The sequence below is a fragment of the Cottoperca gobio genome, chromosome 21 (genome assembly GCF_900634415.1).
Source record: "Cottoperca gobio chromosome 21, fCotGob3.1, whole genome shotgun sequence".
Classification (NCBI taxonomy): Eukaryota; Metazoa; Chordata; class Actinopteri; order Perciformes; family Bovichtidae; genus Cottoperca; species Cottoperca gobio.
The window spans coordinates 22,807,980-22,827,456 of NC_041375.1; the positions used below are offsets into that span (position 1 = coordinate 22,807,980).

At 45.8% G+C, this 19,477-nt stretch overlaps 1 protein-coding gene across 1 annotated transcript; it reads left to right on the forward strand.

Annotated features, from left to right (window-relative positions):
* The first annotated feature begins 71 nt into the window (after window positions 1-71).
* On the forward strand, window positions 72-19,319 carry lats2 (large tumor suppressor kinase 2). The gene is made up of 9 exons (XM_029458441.1): window positions 72-265; window positions 5,741-6,441; window positions 13,215-13,347; window positions 13,484-15,057; window positions 15,895-16,122; window positions 16,556-16,910; window positions 17,309-17,491; window positions 17,638-17,744; window positions 18,312-19,319. Exons 2-9 carry the CDS (start codon window positions 6,076-6,078, stop codon window positions 18,849-18,851), a joined length of 3,486 nt encoding a protein of 1,161 aa, XP_029314301.1. The 5' UTR covers window positions 72-265; window positions 5,741-6,075; the 3' UTR covers window positions 18,852-19,319.
* Window positions 19,320-19,477: the final 158 nt, after the last annotated feature.

Consider the following 19,477-nt stretch of genomic DNA (forward strand, 5'->3'; position numbering starts at 1 on the left):
TCTCCTGCAGACGATCTTCGGCTCGTGCTGACGTGCGTCGGTCCGTCACGTGACCTGAGGAATGTTAACAATGCAGCGAGTGTCCAACTTTGTGCTGCATTTCTGCTCCTGCCTGCAGTGTGGGGAGAAGAAGGAGGCTCATTTCATCATAACTAGCCAGTTTCTCCGTCTTCTCTGAGCTCCTCGGTTGTTTCTACGCGCTCATCCACCGAGAACAGGGACTAACTCTCCAAACTTAACTTCTTCTTGCTACTTCTATCACATGGTAAGTTGAGACTTTTCTTTTTTTCTTTTTGGGGAGGGGAGTGGTGGTGTACACTTATTTCCACGACTTGTTGCTGAGGAAAAAAAAAAAAGTTCCGTCATGGGTGTGTTAAGGAGAAGATCGAAAGCAGTTGTTGGGTTAACGGGACTGAGTTATGTCTGCATAGGAATGTTCTGGTGCTGCAGCCCCCCAGCCTGCTGGGACACAGTGAAGGCCACAGGACGTTAAAACAGGGGTTTCCGACCGTTTTCATGTCCAGGGGCCCCAGGCACAAACTGTTAACTACACAGGCACCATTTTGTAACGGTTTTAAAGCTTTCACACAAATGTGGAAAGTTCACTTCTAAACTGAACATATTTTTCCTGCAGATCTCTATAGAGCCTAAACTCAAGGATCCAGGAGCTATCTAGCGATAAATATATATATATATATATATATATATATATATATATATATATATATATATATATATATATATATATATATATATATATCACAACCCTGCATGCAGCTGTGACATGTGCTTAAAAGATCTCCTGAAATGAGTGGATCATTTGATATTTTTCACAAATGGCTGAAATAGTATCTGTTGGGTTATAAAAGTGGAAATATAGGAGAAAAAGTGTGGGAAATGTCCAGGATGTTTGTATATCATGTGTTATTTTCACTCTTATTCCAAGCCCAAAGGCCTGCATAGTTTGGCACTGGTGCAACCATGTGTTTCATTCAGGTGTGCTACTACTAGGCTACTACTACTACGCCCAAACACACACGTCTCTCTTTCTTGCCAGCTGTTATTTTTCACATCAGTTCAGGTGTTTGATTTGTTAGGAAACAATTAGACCTGTTATTATAGTTTGACTATGGTGGCGCAACAGTCAGGTATCAGGCCACAGCTGGGTCTAATTCTGTCAGGCAGTGTGGAGGCATCTGTCAGGAATGAACCACAGAGATGACTGCAGTGGGAAGTCACCTCCGGACTCCACTCAGGTGTTGGCCATGTGAGCTGTGTGCTGTGTTTAGTTGTACACCAGCAGCAGGTAAATAAAACAACAACAAAGTGGATAAATAGGAAAAGGTGACATTCAGGATTGGACAGCCACAGGATCTGCACTATGATGTTCTTGTGCTGTGCAGATGTTCATGTGCGTTTCTGCAGATCTGTGAACAACATCTACCGCAGAAGTTTGCAGGTATAGTGTTTGTGACGTCACCTGTATTAACAAATGAAGCGGGACAACAGTGCACCAGACACACAAATATAATAAAATCATCTTTTCAGTTACATCAAATAAAACTAGAGCACGTTATGGAAACAGGGAGGAAGTGGAGCGAGTGATGACCTCCAAACATGCATCCTCTTGAGGTACAAACTATGAGAAGTGATGTAGATTATTGTTATCATTATTGCAGCTATTTAAAGCTAAAGATGTTGTGGACAAAGATCCATCTCCTTTCACTTTAGTGCCGTTGGAGTCAAGATCCCCGATGAGCATTATAGGAACCGCAGGTTGAAGTTATTCAGCTCGGCTTTGATGTTCAGTCGAGCGTCAAAGCAAGTGGCATTATCTTTACCTGCTCGCAGATATTCTTACATTTACTTACAAATGAATGAAGTTGTTCTTCAGTGCACATGTTCTGCAGCAGGGTTAGTGTGCATATGTTGTGAAACTTAATGTTCAGGTTGAATATTATCCCATTTAGAGTTAGGTCAAAGTAGAGATGAGACTTAGGTGTGTTGTTGAAGGTTCGGGTTAAGTGTGTGTGTGTGTCTGCACATTTCTTCTCTGGTAAACTCAGGTTGGACCTGCCCCAACATCCTCCTATTTCCAGACATGGATCATCCACATATCTTGGTTTTTTTTTGGTTAATTTTGTTCAGCGTAGACGGTCCCAGACTGTCCCATGATTCAACGGTGGTATGAGTTTACTTGTCGTTACTTGTGGAAAGGAATGCTCATTGGTTGGACATGGCGCCTAAAGCATCACAGGAATGGAGGCAAGAGATCCCAGAGATGGGGAAACATTTATGCAGCATGGCACCCTTGTCCTCGCCCTACCCCACCACCCACCATTATAAAAGAAAAACATGTTTTTCGGCTATACAAAGTTGTATCTGTACAAACAGTGAGGGCTGTGTCCTTCTTAGAAATGGCCCAAAGGGACGAAGTCTGCCAGGGAGGAGGAGGCGGCGGCGGTTTAGTAGTTCAAGGGCTTCTTATGTTTGGCTACTTTGGTGTGAATGCTGTGATTCAAATACTGCTGAGCGATGTGGCTGTTATAAATAAAGATTTACATTCAATTAATCAAAGTAGCCTAATAAGATGAGATGAGATAATCCTTTATTAATGTCACGACGGGGACATGTGCAGTGTCACAGCAGCAAAGAGACAACAAGAGGAAGTACAAGACTGAACATTACATTTAAGTTATTGCACATATGATATTGCACATGGAATAATTTAATATTTGGCATTACATAAGACTAAAATCTTCACATCTGGTATTTTCCTTCACTGAAAGTTCCCATTTGAAAGTTTTCTTTGTATGGTATCCTCAGCGCTGACGCACGGTACCAAAGATCAATGTGCTCTCCCATCAATTTAAAGTTTTCCAACTTAGTTTGTCAGAGAAATCAGTTTTTTACTTGGCGTGGTGGACAGCTCTACATATCTTACTACAAGCAGAAGAAGCTGCAAATCAAGAACTGTAGCCAATTTTAAACATTTCATTGTTGCGACTATATAGTTACTGAATTTAAAAAAACGAAACAAAAGTGAACTGATTTAAACTGCTGGAGGTTACCGGAGACTTAGTTTTAGTTTACCACGAGCAACGAATGACTTGTACTTCCAGAACCTTGCACCATGGCAACATAAAATACTTGTTTGTGTTTGGCGATATACATATCACAGCTCGTGTCATGTCACTTTGTAGTCATTTTGGTCTCTTTGTAGTCATTTTGAGTCTCTTTGTAGTCATTTTGAGTCTCTTTGTAGTCATTTTGAGTCTCTTTGTAGTCATTTGGTGTCTCTTTGTAGTCATTTGGTGTCTCTTTGTAGTCATTTGGTGTCTCTTTGTAGTCATTTTGAGTCTCTTTGTAGTCATTTTGAGTCTCTTTGTAGTCATTTGGTGTCTCTTTGTAGTCATTTGGTGTCTCTTTGTAGTCATATTGAGTCTGTAGTAATATTGTGTCTCTTTGTAGTCAGGAGGTCCCCTGAACGCCTTCCAAACAAAACACCAGAAGGTCGGGAGTTCAATACCAGGCTGCCACCAGTGTTCCCCTGAGCAAGTTAACCCTGAGCTGCTCCAGGGAGACTGTCCCTGTACTTAGTTCAATCTAAGTCGCTCTGCATAAGAGCGTCTGCTAAATTACCTGTAATAATGTAATGTTTAAAAAAGAACGCAGCTTGTCTTCACACCTGTGGGACATTGGCATGCCATAAGCACTGAAGGTGTCCTGATAGAATTACAGATGTGTGAAGAAGGAAACTCCTTCAGCCCATCAAAACAAAAGAGGTGAATTTCTTTTACGAAGACGGTTTGAAACACAACCGGATCAATTAAAAGTTGGTTGCTTTGCAAAATAGTCGGAATAGCAGACAAGAATTTGAAACCATAGCCGTGTCGAAACATGCCAGGGTGTGATTTATGTCTGGCAGTTTTACCATGTAGGTAACAAACCAGATTGGTATCTGGAGAGCAGACATCACCTGCCAGCCAAACGGAAATCTTTCTCTGGCTGAGGAAGATATTTAAAGCATGTGAGCCGCTCCGTTGGACAGGAAACCAACCTGTCTGTCCGTTTGGGGTCTTGGGGTGTTGTTTGACGAGTAAAGTGAGACTTTAATTTAGTGGATCCCAAATGTAAAGAAAGATAACGCGCTCTTAAACTCACATTGGTGCCAATTGCAAACCCTGAATACATTTGTACTTTACTTTTCATTTGAATTGTATATGAAGGGATGGATTAGTATGCAACATAATTAAATTAATAAAACATGCAGGCCGGATTGTGTTATATTTTTGACTTTCTCTCCAGAGACTTTGAGAGCCTTGCTGTCGGGCAATGTCACTCTGTTGGTCCACCTCAAACTATTTGATGGTTTGCATGAAATCTGGTTCATTCTTGTCCCTCTCAGGATAAAATGTAATAACTTGTGATTCCTAACTTTTCATCAAGTCACAATGAGTCTATTCTCCATTCCCTTCAGGCTCAACTTAGTGCTGATTAGCAGACGTTAATATAAGATGGTAAACATCAGCATGTTACCATTGTGAGCATGCTGATGTTAGCATTTAGCTCCTGGCACCGCTGTGCCTGAGTATAGCCCCACAGAGCTTTTATAGCCGTGTAGATTCTGAGTCCTGTTTTCATCCTGCTACTCCCCGAAGGTAATTGTGTCATTGGGGAGTTGTATCGTCCCAGGACGGTCTACATTCTGTTTCAGAGACTTTGTATCTAAGAGTAGCAGTCCTGTGGGAAACACTCATTGTTCATGAGCTTTGGATTCTGGATTATAACTAAATACAGCTTGCGTCACTCAGTCTTGTCAGTTGTTTGTTGTACATTTTTAAGATGTGTTTCACGTTGGACTGCAGGTCCTCGCGTGAGGCTCCTGACGGGAACATTTATATCACACGTCATCCCATCTGCCCCGGAGGAGTAATGCTGTTGTGGCAGAATGTGGAGTATGTTCCTCCAGATAAGACTGTCAAACGGTGTTAAGTGTCTGATCTCAGAGGAGCATCGCGGGCGGAGAGGCCGACGCGGCGAGGGCCGCTGACTTGTTTTGACCCCTCGTCGCAGCTCGCCGCTCTCACAAGGGTGTTTCCCGATGACCACCGTAGCAGAAGTATGCAGTGACGGGGGCTGACTTATGCAACTGCTTCTACGTATTGATGGGGTCCAGAGGGGGGCAGGTGGTGTTTGATGGCTCCGAGCATTCCTGCATTATGCATTAGGTATGCACCAGCACTGCTTGTGCACTAATACTGAAGCAGACTCCCGTGTTTCTGTAACTTTACTGAAAGTCGAGTTGTTTTGTTTTGAAGGAAACAGCTGATAATGTCCTCCACCTCTGATGGGATGCCACAGAAGACATGAGTAATATCTTTACAGGCCGGTTATTTCTTTGTGCATTTATTCTTTTAATTCATTTAAATCTTGTTGGAATGCAAGTGTTTACATAAAATGTGCGGTTACACATGTCTTATAGGAGATGTTAATCAGTATCCTGCTGCAATGCACTGATTACGTTAAAAGTTTAACATTCCAAGGTCTTTAACTTCTGTTACAGCAGAATGTCCTTTCTGGTACACTTCTACATATTTTGTCTTGTTTAATTAGAAGCACGACTTTCTTGTGCTTCAGATGTCAGCTGCCCGGCGCTAGCTTAATTTTTTTTTGTTGAAAAAACATGAACACCATGCATGACCACAGTCTCCCTCTAACTCCATCCCTTCCTCCACAGGCGAAGACTGGCAGCATCATGGTTTGGCTCCGCGGTGCCCTCGTGACCGGCTGCATTTCCTGGAATAAGCTGGAACCTGAGCCTTGAAAGCCACACCATGGAATGCCTGTAGTACCACACCTCACCTTCATCCAGCCCACCAGCATCAACAGGAATCAGAAACACAAAGAGAGACACAAACACATAACGCAAAGGAGGACTCCCAGATCTGTGCTGCTGCAGACTCTTTGCTATTTAGTTCAGCCAGCTTGAAAGGGATCTTTTTTGGAGGGTGTAGGGGAGTGTGTGTGCGTGTTTCCCTTTTAGAGTAGGTGCCTGCCCTGGGCACTGAGGCCATGAGGCCCAAGACTTTCCCAGCTGCCCCGTATGTGGGCAACACACGCCAGAGACTTCAGGAGATTAAGGAGGGTCTGAAGCAGCCGGCCAAGCTGGTGAGCCAGGCCCTGCACGGAGGCAGCTCCCGGACTGACGGCAGCAGGGGGGCCGACTGCAAGAGCGGGAAAGACACAGCCAGCCGACAGCAGCAGCTCCGACCCCCGCAGAAGTTCAACAACTACCAGAATGCCTTGCGGGAAATCCGCAAGTCCCTCATGCCGTTCGCCAATGAGTCGGGCCCGTCTTCCGGGTCAGGACACCCTGCAGGCGCCGGAGAGGTCAACCGGCAGATGCTGCAGGAGCTGGTCAACGCCGGCTGTGACCAGGTGAGCAAAAAAGAGAGTGTGTGTGTGTGTGTGTGTGTGTGTTCAGGGTTTGTGTCTTGATAGTTTCTTGTAGGAGTGTATCTCCTTGCAGGTAGGGCTGGGTGTCAATACTCTGTATCTGTAAGGCTGTATCACCGAGTACCAGGTCATATCGAAACTTCTCCAGTCCAATGATAAATGCTTTTTATTCTTTTTGTACCAGATCTAGAAACAAAAAGACTATTTGTCTGGTTTTGCTCGCTGCAGGCATCGATTGGTCCACTACCACAGCAGCTACAACCCGTACAGTCTGTGTCGTATTGAAGTTGAGCGTGGTATAAATACATATTTGAATAATCGTGTAAAAATCTATTGCATGGAGAGAAGTGTTGGTGGCAAAAGGTATCAAATAAGGTACTTTGGTGTGTGTGTGTGTGTGTGTGTGTGTGTGTGTGTGTGTGTGTGTGTGTGTGTGTGTGTGTGTGTGTGTGTGTGAGCAAGTGTCACTCCCTCAGATGTTCAAAGCCGCTCTGCCTCCTTCAGTCAGGAACCTTTAATGAAAGCAGTCAAGAGTGCCAAACGCTCTTACAATACAATAAGTGCCGTGGTTACGTAACGCAGGCCTGAGCGTTGAAATGTTGAAATATCAGGTGGATTTCCCAACTGGGCTGTTTGGCGTTTACTCCCTCCGTCCCGCTTGAGGAATGCGAGAGCGCCATCAAACGCCTCCGGAGGAGGAGGAGGAGGGAGAGTGTTTCCACGGGAAGTGAGGGCCTCCTTTACGCTCGCCCTCCAGCCGCAGATATCACCGAGTGTCACGTGGATGTTGTTAATCAGGCGTCGCTTCACCTCCCTGGAGTTGAGCACAATATCAAACCACAACGAACCTTTAGGTGTTAAAACATTGTTATTACCTTTTAATAATAACAATCTTAGTAGTAGAATAAATATATTCTGTTTAGCTTTTTTAATTATTCAATTATTGATGTTGTTTAATTTGGATTAAAGATTTTGAATAATGTTCTAGAGTCTGATGGAGCTTTGAAATAATTGAACCTTTAAGCTAAATTTATATATTTCTCCCGTGCATTTCATACATAAAATGAAAGAAGCTGTGAATTACTTGTCGGCTCCATTGGCAGCCATTTCCTCGACTTTGATGCCGGCTAGTTGACCTCCATTGCTTCCACCATTTGTGAATGGACTCGAGCGGTGCGGGCAGAGTCAATACAAACAGGAAGTGAACATTCAATAGCAGCAGGGTGGAACAGTTCCTCCAACATGTCGCCTCTCCTCCTCCGTCTCTGCTCCGCCTGTGTCCCTCTGTGTCTCCGCCGATATGTGTAATTACAGTAAATGGATGATTCATCATTGAAGTCAATAATAGTTTACCAAAATAGATGTGTAGTTCAGCCCTAGTAACATCACAAATATAATTAATCAAGAGTCCAATACTTACTTTCCAGTGGTAACAAATGATCGATATAGTTCTGCAAAAGAATCTGAATGGCAGCCTCGTGCTAATTCAACATGTTGAATACAGACTGCACTTTGTGTTTACACACCTCACATGCACACACACATGCACTAGTGTGTGTGTGTGTGTGTGTGTGTCGTTGCTCTGGATGTCTCTCAGCTCCTCTGACAGACAGATTATTTATTTTTTCATTTCTCAAGCATATTGCAGAGCCATCATGGCTGCTGTTGATCAGCTACTGCGTCCTTGAACACCCTTCACCTCATTTCTCCTTCACTCTTCTGCAGGCATCGTATTGTTCAGCTCAACTCTTATCAGCTGACCTCGTCCTCCTTCTTTGTGTCTCCCTCCGTCTCCAGCTGCAAATTACAGAGCAATGTGGCTTGTTACATAATCACTTTTTTTTTAAAGGGAGGAAATGTTTTGGAAAGGGGAGCGAGGGTGTGGGGCGGCATGCCACGCATGGAGATGACAGTGAGAGAAAGAAAGCGGAGGGAAGGAGGGGGGGCGTTCAGCGCTTTCCTGCCCTGGACTTCTCACAGGCCTTTGACTGTACGTACAGGACAAACTGCGGCCGGGCAGGAATCCGGTGCACGCTAAGAATATTAAAGCCTTCGACGTGTGAGCAAGCAAACGCAGCAGTGTTTATGTAACGATGAGGCCAACAGGACGTGACTTGGAAGCTGTGCAGCGTTCATAGTTGAGACAGGCGTAACCTCGCTTCAGCGTTCCCGTACACGTTTTGGAAGAGGAGGGGAAGGAAGTCGCAGGTTTTATGGCTCTCTGTGTGGAAATGATGCATGTACGTCCCTCTCGGCAGGTCCATCCATCTGCACTCTGCTCCTGAGCGTCCTCCATGTGGCTTTGATTTCTCATGCAGTGTGTTTCACAATCGGGTCAAAGACGACTGATATATAAAAAACAAACTGTTTTGTCAGAGCAGTTTGTAGGCTGGTTATTATTACACGTTGGGGATAATTCGGCAGCTTGCGGCCCGCGACCATCATGACAAGGGGACAAATGTGGCCTGGATATTTTGGACGGAGGGAGAGCGATGGGAGAAAAACTATCCACAATGCAAATAGCTTGAATTCCTGCTTCCTGGGCTGAGGAATGTGAGCAAGGAACATCTGTCGCCATGACAGCCGGGGTCACCAGGCCGCCTCCACACACATCGAAATGCCTCTTCTTTTCTGTAAGGGGAGGGGTTACGTAAATGTCACATTAACTTGACTGTTGTAGGTCGTAGTAGCCAGCAGAGCAGAACCATAGTAAGAAATGTGCGTTTGAATTTAAGCTGCCAATTTAAAGTGTCATTTATTAATTAAATCTTTATCTGATTTAAAAACATAGGTTAGTGGTTCATATTCTGCTTCACTCCAAATACTTTATCATCTGTTAAATCTAATCCTTAACATAATTAAAGAAGGGCCTCAATGTATTCTCAGATCTACAGAATGATCTTCATCCTGTTAATATGGAAGTTATGAAGGCTTGATAACATCCGGTTTATCTATTGAGTGCTTGGTATCGACACTTTTCCACTTTTATTAACACAGCAGTTTTTTCTCACATGCACACTGCATCAAGGAGAGGCTGTCAGAAAGTGTGCGTTGGCCCCATTTTAACAATTATCGCTCCTCTAAAATACTTACAAAATGTGTATTGTAATACTTGCACATTGTAAACCAGGAGGAAAGCAAGCGAGGTAGAAGACTGAGCGAGAGAAGGACATAATGTGACATTACTGGGCGGCTCCGGCAGCCAGCCCTCTCTGCTGGCTGCGCAGGAATGCAACAGACAACAACAGAATGCAAATTATACCACAGTTTCCTTAGTGTGTGTGTGTGTGTGTGTGTGTGTGTGTGTGTGTGTGTGTGTGTGTGTGTGTGTGTGTGTATGAACACACGGATGCAATGGGAGGGGACAAAGTAATGTATTTACACACACACACACACACACACACACACACACACACACACACACACACACACACACACACACACACACTACAGAAGGCATAGAGTGTGTGGCCTTGGTATTTCCTGGCTGGGAGCTGACTGCCCACGGCTGCTGTGCGGTCCTACTTCTAACCCTCGGGCTTCACTTTAAGAAAAGTAGCTCCATCCTTTTTTGCCATAAAATGATATATTAATATTATTCTCCACTTTTTACCCAACTTCAGTCCTGATCATCACTACCAACAATGTATTACATTTCAGAAAGTTTGTTTACATAATGCCAACACAAAGATTTCATTATTTTCTGTATACAACTGCGAGGGTTTTTAATTAGGGATGCCAAGATACCAGAAGTGTAGCAGTCGATATAACGGTGAACGTGGCACTGAGCTTCCTCTTCTTAATACCCAATTCAAAAAACAAATCTTTGCATTAATAATTTCTCACTAAAAACATGAGCTTGAACACTAATAATGTAACTCTAAGGAACCTCTGTTAACCTTTGCAGTCAGCTCGGGTACCCAGCAGGACGGCTGCTAACCGCTAACGTTAACTAGCTCCCTCCTGCTGATGTCCACACGGATTTGTTGTCCACAATGTAGCTGCTCTGCGATAGTTGCACACATTCCTCCCAAAGCGTCCCGGGGAAGCAGTTTTGGAATCACTGTACTAAAGGAAAAAGAACTTTTTAATTGTATTTAAAAGCAGCTAAAGTTGTTAAGATTTATGGCTAAATGCATTTTTACCCGTTCTATCTGACTACTGAGTGATTTATGAAGGAGCAGCACTTTAAAATCTTCTGAAAATGAACAGGCCATTGTAAAGATTTAAGAGTAGGAACAATGTGCTCACTTCTCCTGGTTCGTGTTAGAAAGCTGGCAGCAGCAGCCTGTGCTGTGGTTTATTGGTCTTTTTGGAAAGAGCCGTGGCGAGGCCAATAATAATGCATATGTTATGATAATGGCAGAGCACATTTATCTATATGGTAACACTCCAGCTATAAGATGATGAGGATTCAGATACAGACAATTATCTCACTATTGCCCTCATGGGAAGTTACTCAATGACTCAGCTGAACTCTTAACACATTTTTGATGGATAGATACTTGAAACGGGAACAAACGACGGCATCAAGCGGTTTGATTCGCGATAATGACAATATAGTAAGGAATATACACACATGTCGGTTTCACAAAGTACCATCAGTTAGTTAGTTTATCATTGTTGTAATGTCATTTAATGGGTAAAGCAAAGATTGAATGCTGTCATGGTTTGTGGCTCAAATGAAAGCTGCTTTAATGTGTGGCTGCTGTTGCTGCATGTGGCCAGCAGGGGCACCTGAGTGTCGGCCCGGTCAGAGCGGCCGGCCCGAGGTCTCAGATGTCTTTGCAGTGAGGTCACATCTCAGACGAGGGTGTGGGTCGATCCGTCGGAGAGGGAAAGACAGATTCTCAGTTTGTCTCTCACTCTGCTGCCGTGTTTGTTTACATGTTTACTCTTGTGTAAATGACAGGAACCACATCGTCTTGCTCTCCCACCGCACCTTCTAAAGGAATTTGGATTAGCAGATGTGCTCGGATCAACTCAATATTTGCATCTACTGCAAAACACTTGTGTATTAATGACCTGTTTGAATACTTCTTCCACCCCTGGTTGTTTAATGAACATACTTTGAGTGTTGTATGTCCTGTATGATGGGACATTGACAGCATCTGGTGCTGCCAACAGACACTTTGTTATGATTTAAGTCCCTTTTTTATATTTTATAAACATGCTATAAATCCCAACATTTCAAACTATGAATCAGAACCACAGTTGGATCTGTCTTGCCGAAAAACAAAGTACGCGTTAAAGCATCTTGGGCGGAGGCGAGCTTTAGGATCTCCTGCTTTAAATTAACACGAGAACCAAAGGAATGATTGGCATTGTTTAATAAAAGGCCGTATGTGCGAAAGGAACGCTCTGCATGTTTCCTCCTTCACATATTTGCTGCTGTGTCTCGAGTATAAATTACACGGCAGCTGATGAATAGAAAATGCCAAAGTGGTTAACCAACATTTTTCACATAGGTGACCTACATAGCTGTGGGCTTTCACAGCGGCCCACCTGTTGGAGGCTGGGATGAGCTCCCCACCAACGACTGAGGAGGAAGCTAAAAGGCAAATCATTAAATAAATGAAGAATGAGAAGAAAGCAGTCAATTTGCAAACTTAATCAGATGGTAATTAATAATAATAATGTGTGTGTGGGGGGAACGCCCACATCTGAGGAATCTTTTTAATGCAGTTTCCTTGCAAACTCCCATGATCCTTTTCACACGGTGTGTTATTGCTTGTCCTCTGCATAGTCATACTCATATTGCACACAGCATCATACTGTGCTCATCTCTTAATTTTATTTTTACTTTTTAATGGCGGGAGGGGGGGGGGGGCAGATGTGTAATGTCATATGTCTTTTAAGCTACTGGATGCCTACATTTCCCTCGGGATCATTAAAGTATCTATCTTTGATTAATAAAGTTGATATTTTTAATAAATCTCAAGCAAGTTTCGTTTACAAAAAAAAGATCAAAACTTAGGGAAAGAAGAAATAATGTGTTCAAACTCCAATAAAATAAAAGATACTGCCAGAAACGCTTTAGAAAATGATGGTTAGTGATATAAAGTTTATGCATTTTCTCGTGTTAAATGGACTAAAACTTGCAGACACACCAGTATAGTCTGTTGAAGTGAACTCTTTGTGGTTATTCCCAGTGAAGCTGTTAGTTCCACTTTGGTCCACACAGGACCGCACCCTGCTGCAACTACTGAATCCGTCACATTAAGTCATTTCACTCTTTACAAATGATCATGAGGCAAGAAGACTTTTGTCCGAGCATTTGTTTTGTTGATTGATGGTCGAGATGTAAAGACGATTCCAACAAATATAACAAAACATGTTTCTAAAACACATTACCCACCCAAGCTTTAGGTTTCAACACTGAAATATACTACATGAAACAATAAACACCTTTTCCATCCCTTTCTTTTGGTGGTATGTTTATTTTGTGTTGTGACAGGCGCAGGAAGTCACTGGTATGTGACCCCAGGATGCAGGTGCACCTACTGCAATGTGTGTTTTTAATGTGTGTGTGTGTGTGTTTCTATGTTGGGTGTTTGGACCCCTTCAAGGCAGACCATCCTCATTTTGAGTTAATGTGTGTTGCAGGCATGTGTCTGTTTGTTTGTGTGATTGATTGAAGCGGATACCTGCAGCGACGCCTTTGAAAGCTCATGTTTATGGTTCTTGTGTGTTTGTGGGTACGTCTGGTCAATACGTTTCTCAACATCTCTTTTTGTTTTTCGTGTGCTTCACAGGAGATGGCGGTGCGAGCGCTGAAGCAGACAGGAAGTAGGAACATCGAAGCGGCCTTAGAGTACATCAGCAAAATGGGTTACCTCGACCCTCGCAATGAGCTCATCGTCCGCGTCATCAAGCAGACTTCACCAGGTACAAGTATATCATTTATACACATAGTACACATCTCTTTTCACATAAAACCAAAGAACCTCTGGCCGGGTGGATTGTTAGAAGTCCATAGGAGGTTCCCAGGTTCTCCAAAAATCTTAAAACCTTGTACTTTCAGGAAAAGCTGGCATGCCAAACCCAATGGACCACCGACCTGCATTAGAGGCTCCAGGTGAGGCAGGTGGCATGCCGCCCTACCACCAGATGGGGGCTCCCATGTATGAGGGTGCTGGTGGATACGGCCCTGAGGGTGAGATGCCCAGAACTTACATGAGCGCGCCTCCCGTAATGAACTACATGATGCCCCCTTCTGGTGCAGCACAGGGCCCTGCCATGGGAAACCCGATGGGGCGACCTCCCAGTATGGGCACCTATCCAGCAGTGATGGCCACCCAGAGCAACCCAGCCAACACCATGTACCCTCCAGGGGCGCAGCAGAAGGGCTACCCTGGCGGTATGGAGCAGCACGGACCCATGATGAGCTACAACGTCCCTGGCCAGCCCCTGCAGCTCCAGCCTCAGCCACCAGGGGGCCCTGTCCCAGGTGCCCACTATGACTACGGCCACGCCAGGCCGCACATGATGGAGCCTGCAGGTTATGGAGTCAAGAGGACAGCCTCCTTTCAGAACAAGATGGCACCGCCCCCCATGGCATCCCCAGATAACTACGTCAACATGCAGGCGAAAGGGGCCATGGGTCAGAACATTCCAGGAGGAGGTGGGGGAGGGTACCCGGCTAACCTGTACCTGCCTCCTCATTCTCACCCGCGCCAGGCCAGCCCCACCTCCCACCAGGTCCACATGATGTCCCGTTCCCCAGGTGGCGTGGTAGCCATGGGTCCAGACTTCTCCGACATGCCTCAGGGCTTGATGACACCATCCAGGGCCAGCCTCAACCTGGACCTGTATGAGCACCACTGGGCGGGGCCTCCCGGTCCTGAAGGTGCCCCTCAAGCCAGGCAGCCCCAGCCCCAGGGCCCATTCAGGGGGGAGGTGCGTGTCCCCAGCAGAACCAACTCCTTCAACAGTCGCTCTGCGGGGCCAAATGGTGTCCGGCCTGCAATGGCTGCGCCCCCCACATCTGGCAAACAGGACTCGTTGGGCCCTCCGAACACCATCACAGCTGTAACATCCCCACCCATACAGCAGCCGGTCAAGAGTATCCGTGTGATGAGGCCAGAGCCCAAGACGGCTGTGGGGCCGTGTCACCCCAGCTGGATGACCGCTCAGGCGCAGGACGCAGCGGAGCCTCTGGCCTACATGCCGGAGGAGACTTACTCTCTTGAGCCTGCTCAGGAGCCACGCTGCCCACCACCACCGTACCCCAAAAACCTGCTCATGTCTGGGGCAGAGGAAGGAGTCATGTGTGGAGCTCAGGACCTCGGCAGCCCTGCTGCCAGAAGCACATGTGGCGGCAGTGGAGGGAGTGGAAAGGCTGAAGAGAACCGGCAGGTGAAAGAGAAGACGAAGATGGGCAAGGGAGAAAAAACGGTGAAAGACAAGAAGCAGATCCAGACGTCCCCTGTTCCCGTGAGGAAGAATGGACGAGATGAGGAGAAGAGAGAGTCGCGCATCAAAACCTACTCGCCTTTCGCTTTCAAGTTCTACATGGAGCAGCACATAGAGAATGTGATGAAGACTCACCAGCAGAAACTGAACCGCAGGCTTCAGCTGGAACAAGAAATGTCCAAGGTAAGACCACCCAGAAAACAATGAGATGGTTCAGCTGATGTCAAGTTTTAATAAATGAACTTTGAAGTCTTAGCGAGTGTCTTAGCGAGTGTCTTGAGCGCCCTGCAGCGACGCATGTAACCCGTGCATGCTCTGCGTAATGGTGCCCTGAATATCCTGTGATTTGCGTCACTGTTGTAATTGTATGGAGCTTTTTAAATGACCTTATTTAAACGTTTGGCTTCACTGGAAAGCATCTGTAAATAGCAGTTAAAGGAGCACACCACGGGTTTTGCATGTTTTAGTTTCACAAACAAGGAAGTTGCCTTGGTGTTTGGACTCTGGAGCATACAATAAACATAGTAAGTAAGTTGTCTCAGGCAGCTTCTGAAAATATACTCAAATAAATCAAACAGTTCACTGTGAAGATTATTCTGTCTCAAGCTTTGAGTCTCTGGAAGTTGTCACAGTGTGTTGAAATAAAATGAAACCAATGACTGGGAAAGTTGTCTGTAGACGAGATAAGAATGATAAATGGTTGTTGCCATGATGTTCAAAAGGAAAGATTCTCCCTCAGGACTTTTGTTTTAGACAACAAGAACTTGCTTGAAATGAGTCATGACTTTGGCCTCTGCCCTTTTGAAGTACTTAAACGGGATTGAAAGGCATTTTTAGACAAAATACCGCAGCCAGACCCAGACAGTTAACACAATTAGTTAAATTTGACAAAGGTCGAGGCGCCACCAGGTTTCAGTTCATGCCACATTCCTAGGCCATTAATAATAATAATAAATGAAGACTGAAAGGGTTGTTTATTCCCGTCACCATCTTTCTTTAACCCCCGTCCTCCCTGTCCAGGCAGGCCTGTCGGAAGCAGAGCAGGAGCAGATGAGGAAGATGCTGAACCAGAAAGAGTCCAACTACAACAGGCTGCGTCGAGCCAAGATGGACAAGTCCATGTTTATTAAAATCAAGACATTAGGTATTGGTGCTTTTGGTGAAGTGTGCCTCACACGTAAAGTGGACACGGGTGCACTTTACGCCATGAAAACATTGCGTAAGAAAGATGTTCTCAACCGCAACCAGGTGAGTTAATACATTCTTGTCTTGAATTTGGGCGTGTGCATATGCAGCAGTTACATACAGACATTCATATCTGCACATACAATCCGGTTTATTGCCAAGATGTTTTCCACATCAAAGGAATTTGTTTTGGTCTTTTGGAGCGTAACATATTTCAAGTATTTCAAAAGAATAATATGAAATATATATATATACAAGAAACATAAATATAGCACTGAAGAAAAATACAATATGAAATAATATAAAACATATGCACAACAAACATAAGTATTGAATAGAAGAAAAATACAATATAAATATGTACAAGAAACATTAATACAGAATAAAAAATACAGAACTAAATTGAAATATTCAAAATGGATCCATCACAGAGGAGCTGCCAGTCTGGGCCTTTGTGGATGTTACTGCTGTTAATTAAGTACTTTGTTTGGTTCAGGTGGCGCACGTGAAAGCAGAGCGTGACATCCTGGCGGAGGCAGACAACGAGTGGGTGGTGCGTCTCTATTACTCCTTCCAGGACCGCGACAGCCTCTACTTCGTCATGGACTACATCCCCGGAGGAGACATGATGAGCCTGCTCATCCGAATGGGCGTCTTCCCCGAACCTCTGGCGCGCTTCTACGTGGCAGAGCTGACGCTGGCCATCGAGAGCGTCCACAAGATGGGCTTCATCCACCGCGACATCAAGCCCGACAACATCCTCATTGATCTGGACGGACACATCAAGCTGACCGACTTTGGCCTGTGCACGGGCTTCCGCTGGACGCACAACTCCAAGTACTACCAGAAAGGTGAGACCGTGTGTGATGAAGGATGAGTGCTTTTAATATCTTAACGTGTACATCACGTGCACACATGATTCAGAACGTTTTAAAAAGATTATGATTACTAATTGATTAATTGACTCATAGTTTCAGCACCATTGAAAGTGATATTCACAGTTTTACCTTGGAACTAAGTGTTTCTCTCACTGAGTTCTCTTTAAGTCTTCAGCAGTAAATAGCTTGCAGGCACATTCATACTTGTCAGCTGCCAACTCCAGACAGTTTTCTTCTGCTGGTCATTAAGTGCTTTGCTCAAGGGCAATAGTTCAGAGTTATGTCTCCCATCCAGCTGATCCAGGCAGTGTGTCGCGGTGTGTTTTACTGTGGCGAGTTCAACAACCTTGTTCCCCTTCTTCTGCCTCCAGGGAGCCACGTCAGGCAGGACAGCATGGAGCCCAGTGACTTCTGGGACGACGTGTCGAACTGTCGCTGCGGCGACCGGCTGATGACCCTGGAGCAGCGCGCCAACCGTCAGCACCAGCGCTGCCTGGCTCACTCCCTCGTGGGAACGCCGAACTACATCGCACCGGAAGTGCTGCTGCGCAAAGGTGGGTGATGACACGAGGGACATCTGCTGCAGAGTTGTGTAGTCTCTGTACTCGGTGCAGTAAATAAAGAAGGAGAGAATATTTGTGCTGTGTGTGCACTTGCAGATTAATCTGATGTGTGTGTGTGTGTGTGTCTTGTTGTTCAGGTTACACACAGCTGTGTGACTGGTGGAGCGTGGGAGTGATCCTGTTTGAGATGCTGGTGGGACAGCCGCCCTTCCTGGCTCCCACACCTACAGAGACTCAGATTAAGGTCAGTGAGGAAGGAAAATATCCCCAAAGCTTTGATTTGAATTACTGACCAGCAAGTGAAGACAGTCCGGCTCTTTCAGCTCCTCGGCATGAATGTGATTCAGACGTCATGTTTGGGGGGAATCTAAAGGAGAGGTTGTTCAGCACTACACCTCTTCACCGCAATGTAAACGAGCGAACATCAGTTTGTTTCAGTTTTTCCAAACAAAGGTGTCCTAACCTGCTCCGTGCGTCAGCGGACAGGTTGAGCAGTGTGTCGCTTGTCTGAAAAGAAACTTGCCCTGGCTCTATTTATGCAAAGTTTCGCACACTTACTCCATGATGATGTGCCTTTTCCACGGCTGCCCACAGTCTCCTGATTTAGACACTTACTCATTTGCAGAGGGAGAAATCTTATCCCCTCCTCACACGCTCCATCTGCCAGAGATCGCTCGCTCGCTGTATGTTAGGAAGAGCTTTAAGTCAACTTCTGTTTCCAAGGTCAAAAATGTACTTTCAAGAGAATGAAATCTGCATCTGAGATTACTGTAGCTGTGGTTACCTCACGTATTGTGTCTCCAATTCGCAGGTGATTAACTGGGAGAGCACCCTGCAGGTGCCCGCTCAAGTCAAACTGAGCCCCGAGGCCGTCGACATCATCGGCCGTCTCTGCTGCTCTGCGGAGGACCGCGTGGGAGCCAACGGCGCGGGCGAGATCAAGGCTCACCCCTTCTTCACGCAGATGGACTTCTCCAGCAATCTGCGGCAGCAGCCGGCCCCGTACCGGCCCAAGATCGCCCACCCGATGGACACGTCCAACTTTGACCCCGTGGAGGAGGAGGGCGGCCCCAGCGCGTGGAGTGACAGCGGGGACAGCACCCGGGCCTTGGACATTCTCTGCTCCCCGCACGGGAAGCACCCGGAGCACGCCTTCTACGAGTTCACCTTCCGCAGGTTCTTCGACGACAACGGCTGCCCTTTCCGCTACCCTAAACCGCTCGAGGCCAGCGAGGTGTCGCCAAGCATGGGCCCAGAAGAGGAGGACGAACATGAAGAAGGGGATGAGGAAGATGAAGATGATGAGGAGGAGGGAGAGCAGGGGGAGGGCTGTGAGCCGGTGTACGTGTAGAGATACAGACTGACAGGCTTCCTGAGCGCCGTGCGTCTATTACTGCCGATATAACGCTCATCGTTCAGCTTGTGACCCTCCCACCTACCACTGCTCTTCTCCTGTGCATGCGTCTGTGTGTAGAGGCGTACACACACACACACACACATACACACACACGGGCGTGTCTGTGTGTGTTACTGCGTATCTGTCATGTGTGATTGTTAAGTAGCAGGAGCAGGACTGAAGAACATCGCCACCTTGTGGAATCTATAGACAAGACAAAGATTTGTATTTGAGGACTGCTTCTGGATCTTCCAGCGGTTTCCTGTCCCATTCCTCTGACCCTTGTGTCTTACGGACGACTGAAACACCTCTGCCACAGGAGCTGCTTTCTGTTCCACCTGAGCTGCTTTACACTTGAATATCGGACACGGCAATGTGAAGACAGCGACCAGTTTACTCTTTGACAGTGAGGGGGGGGGGGGGGGGGGGGGGGGGCTGAACAAGCAACACGCCTCTTTCACAGCTGCTGCATAATAAGCTACAAAGACACATTGCATACACGTGCACACACTCACAGATATTCAGTACAGCTCGGTCATAAAGGGTGGAAGAAGGAGAGAGAAGAAGAAGAAGAAGAAGAA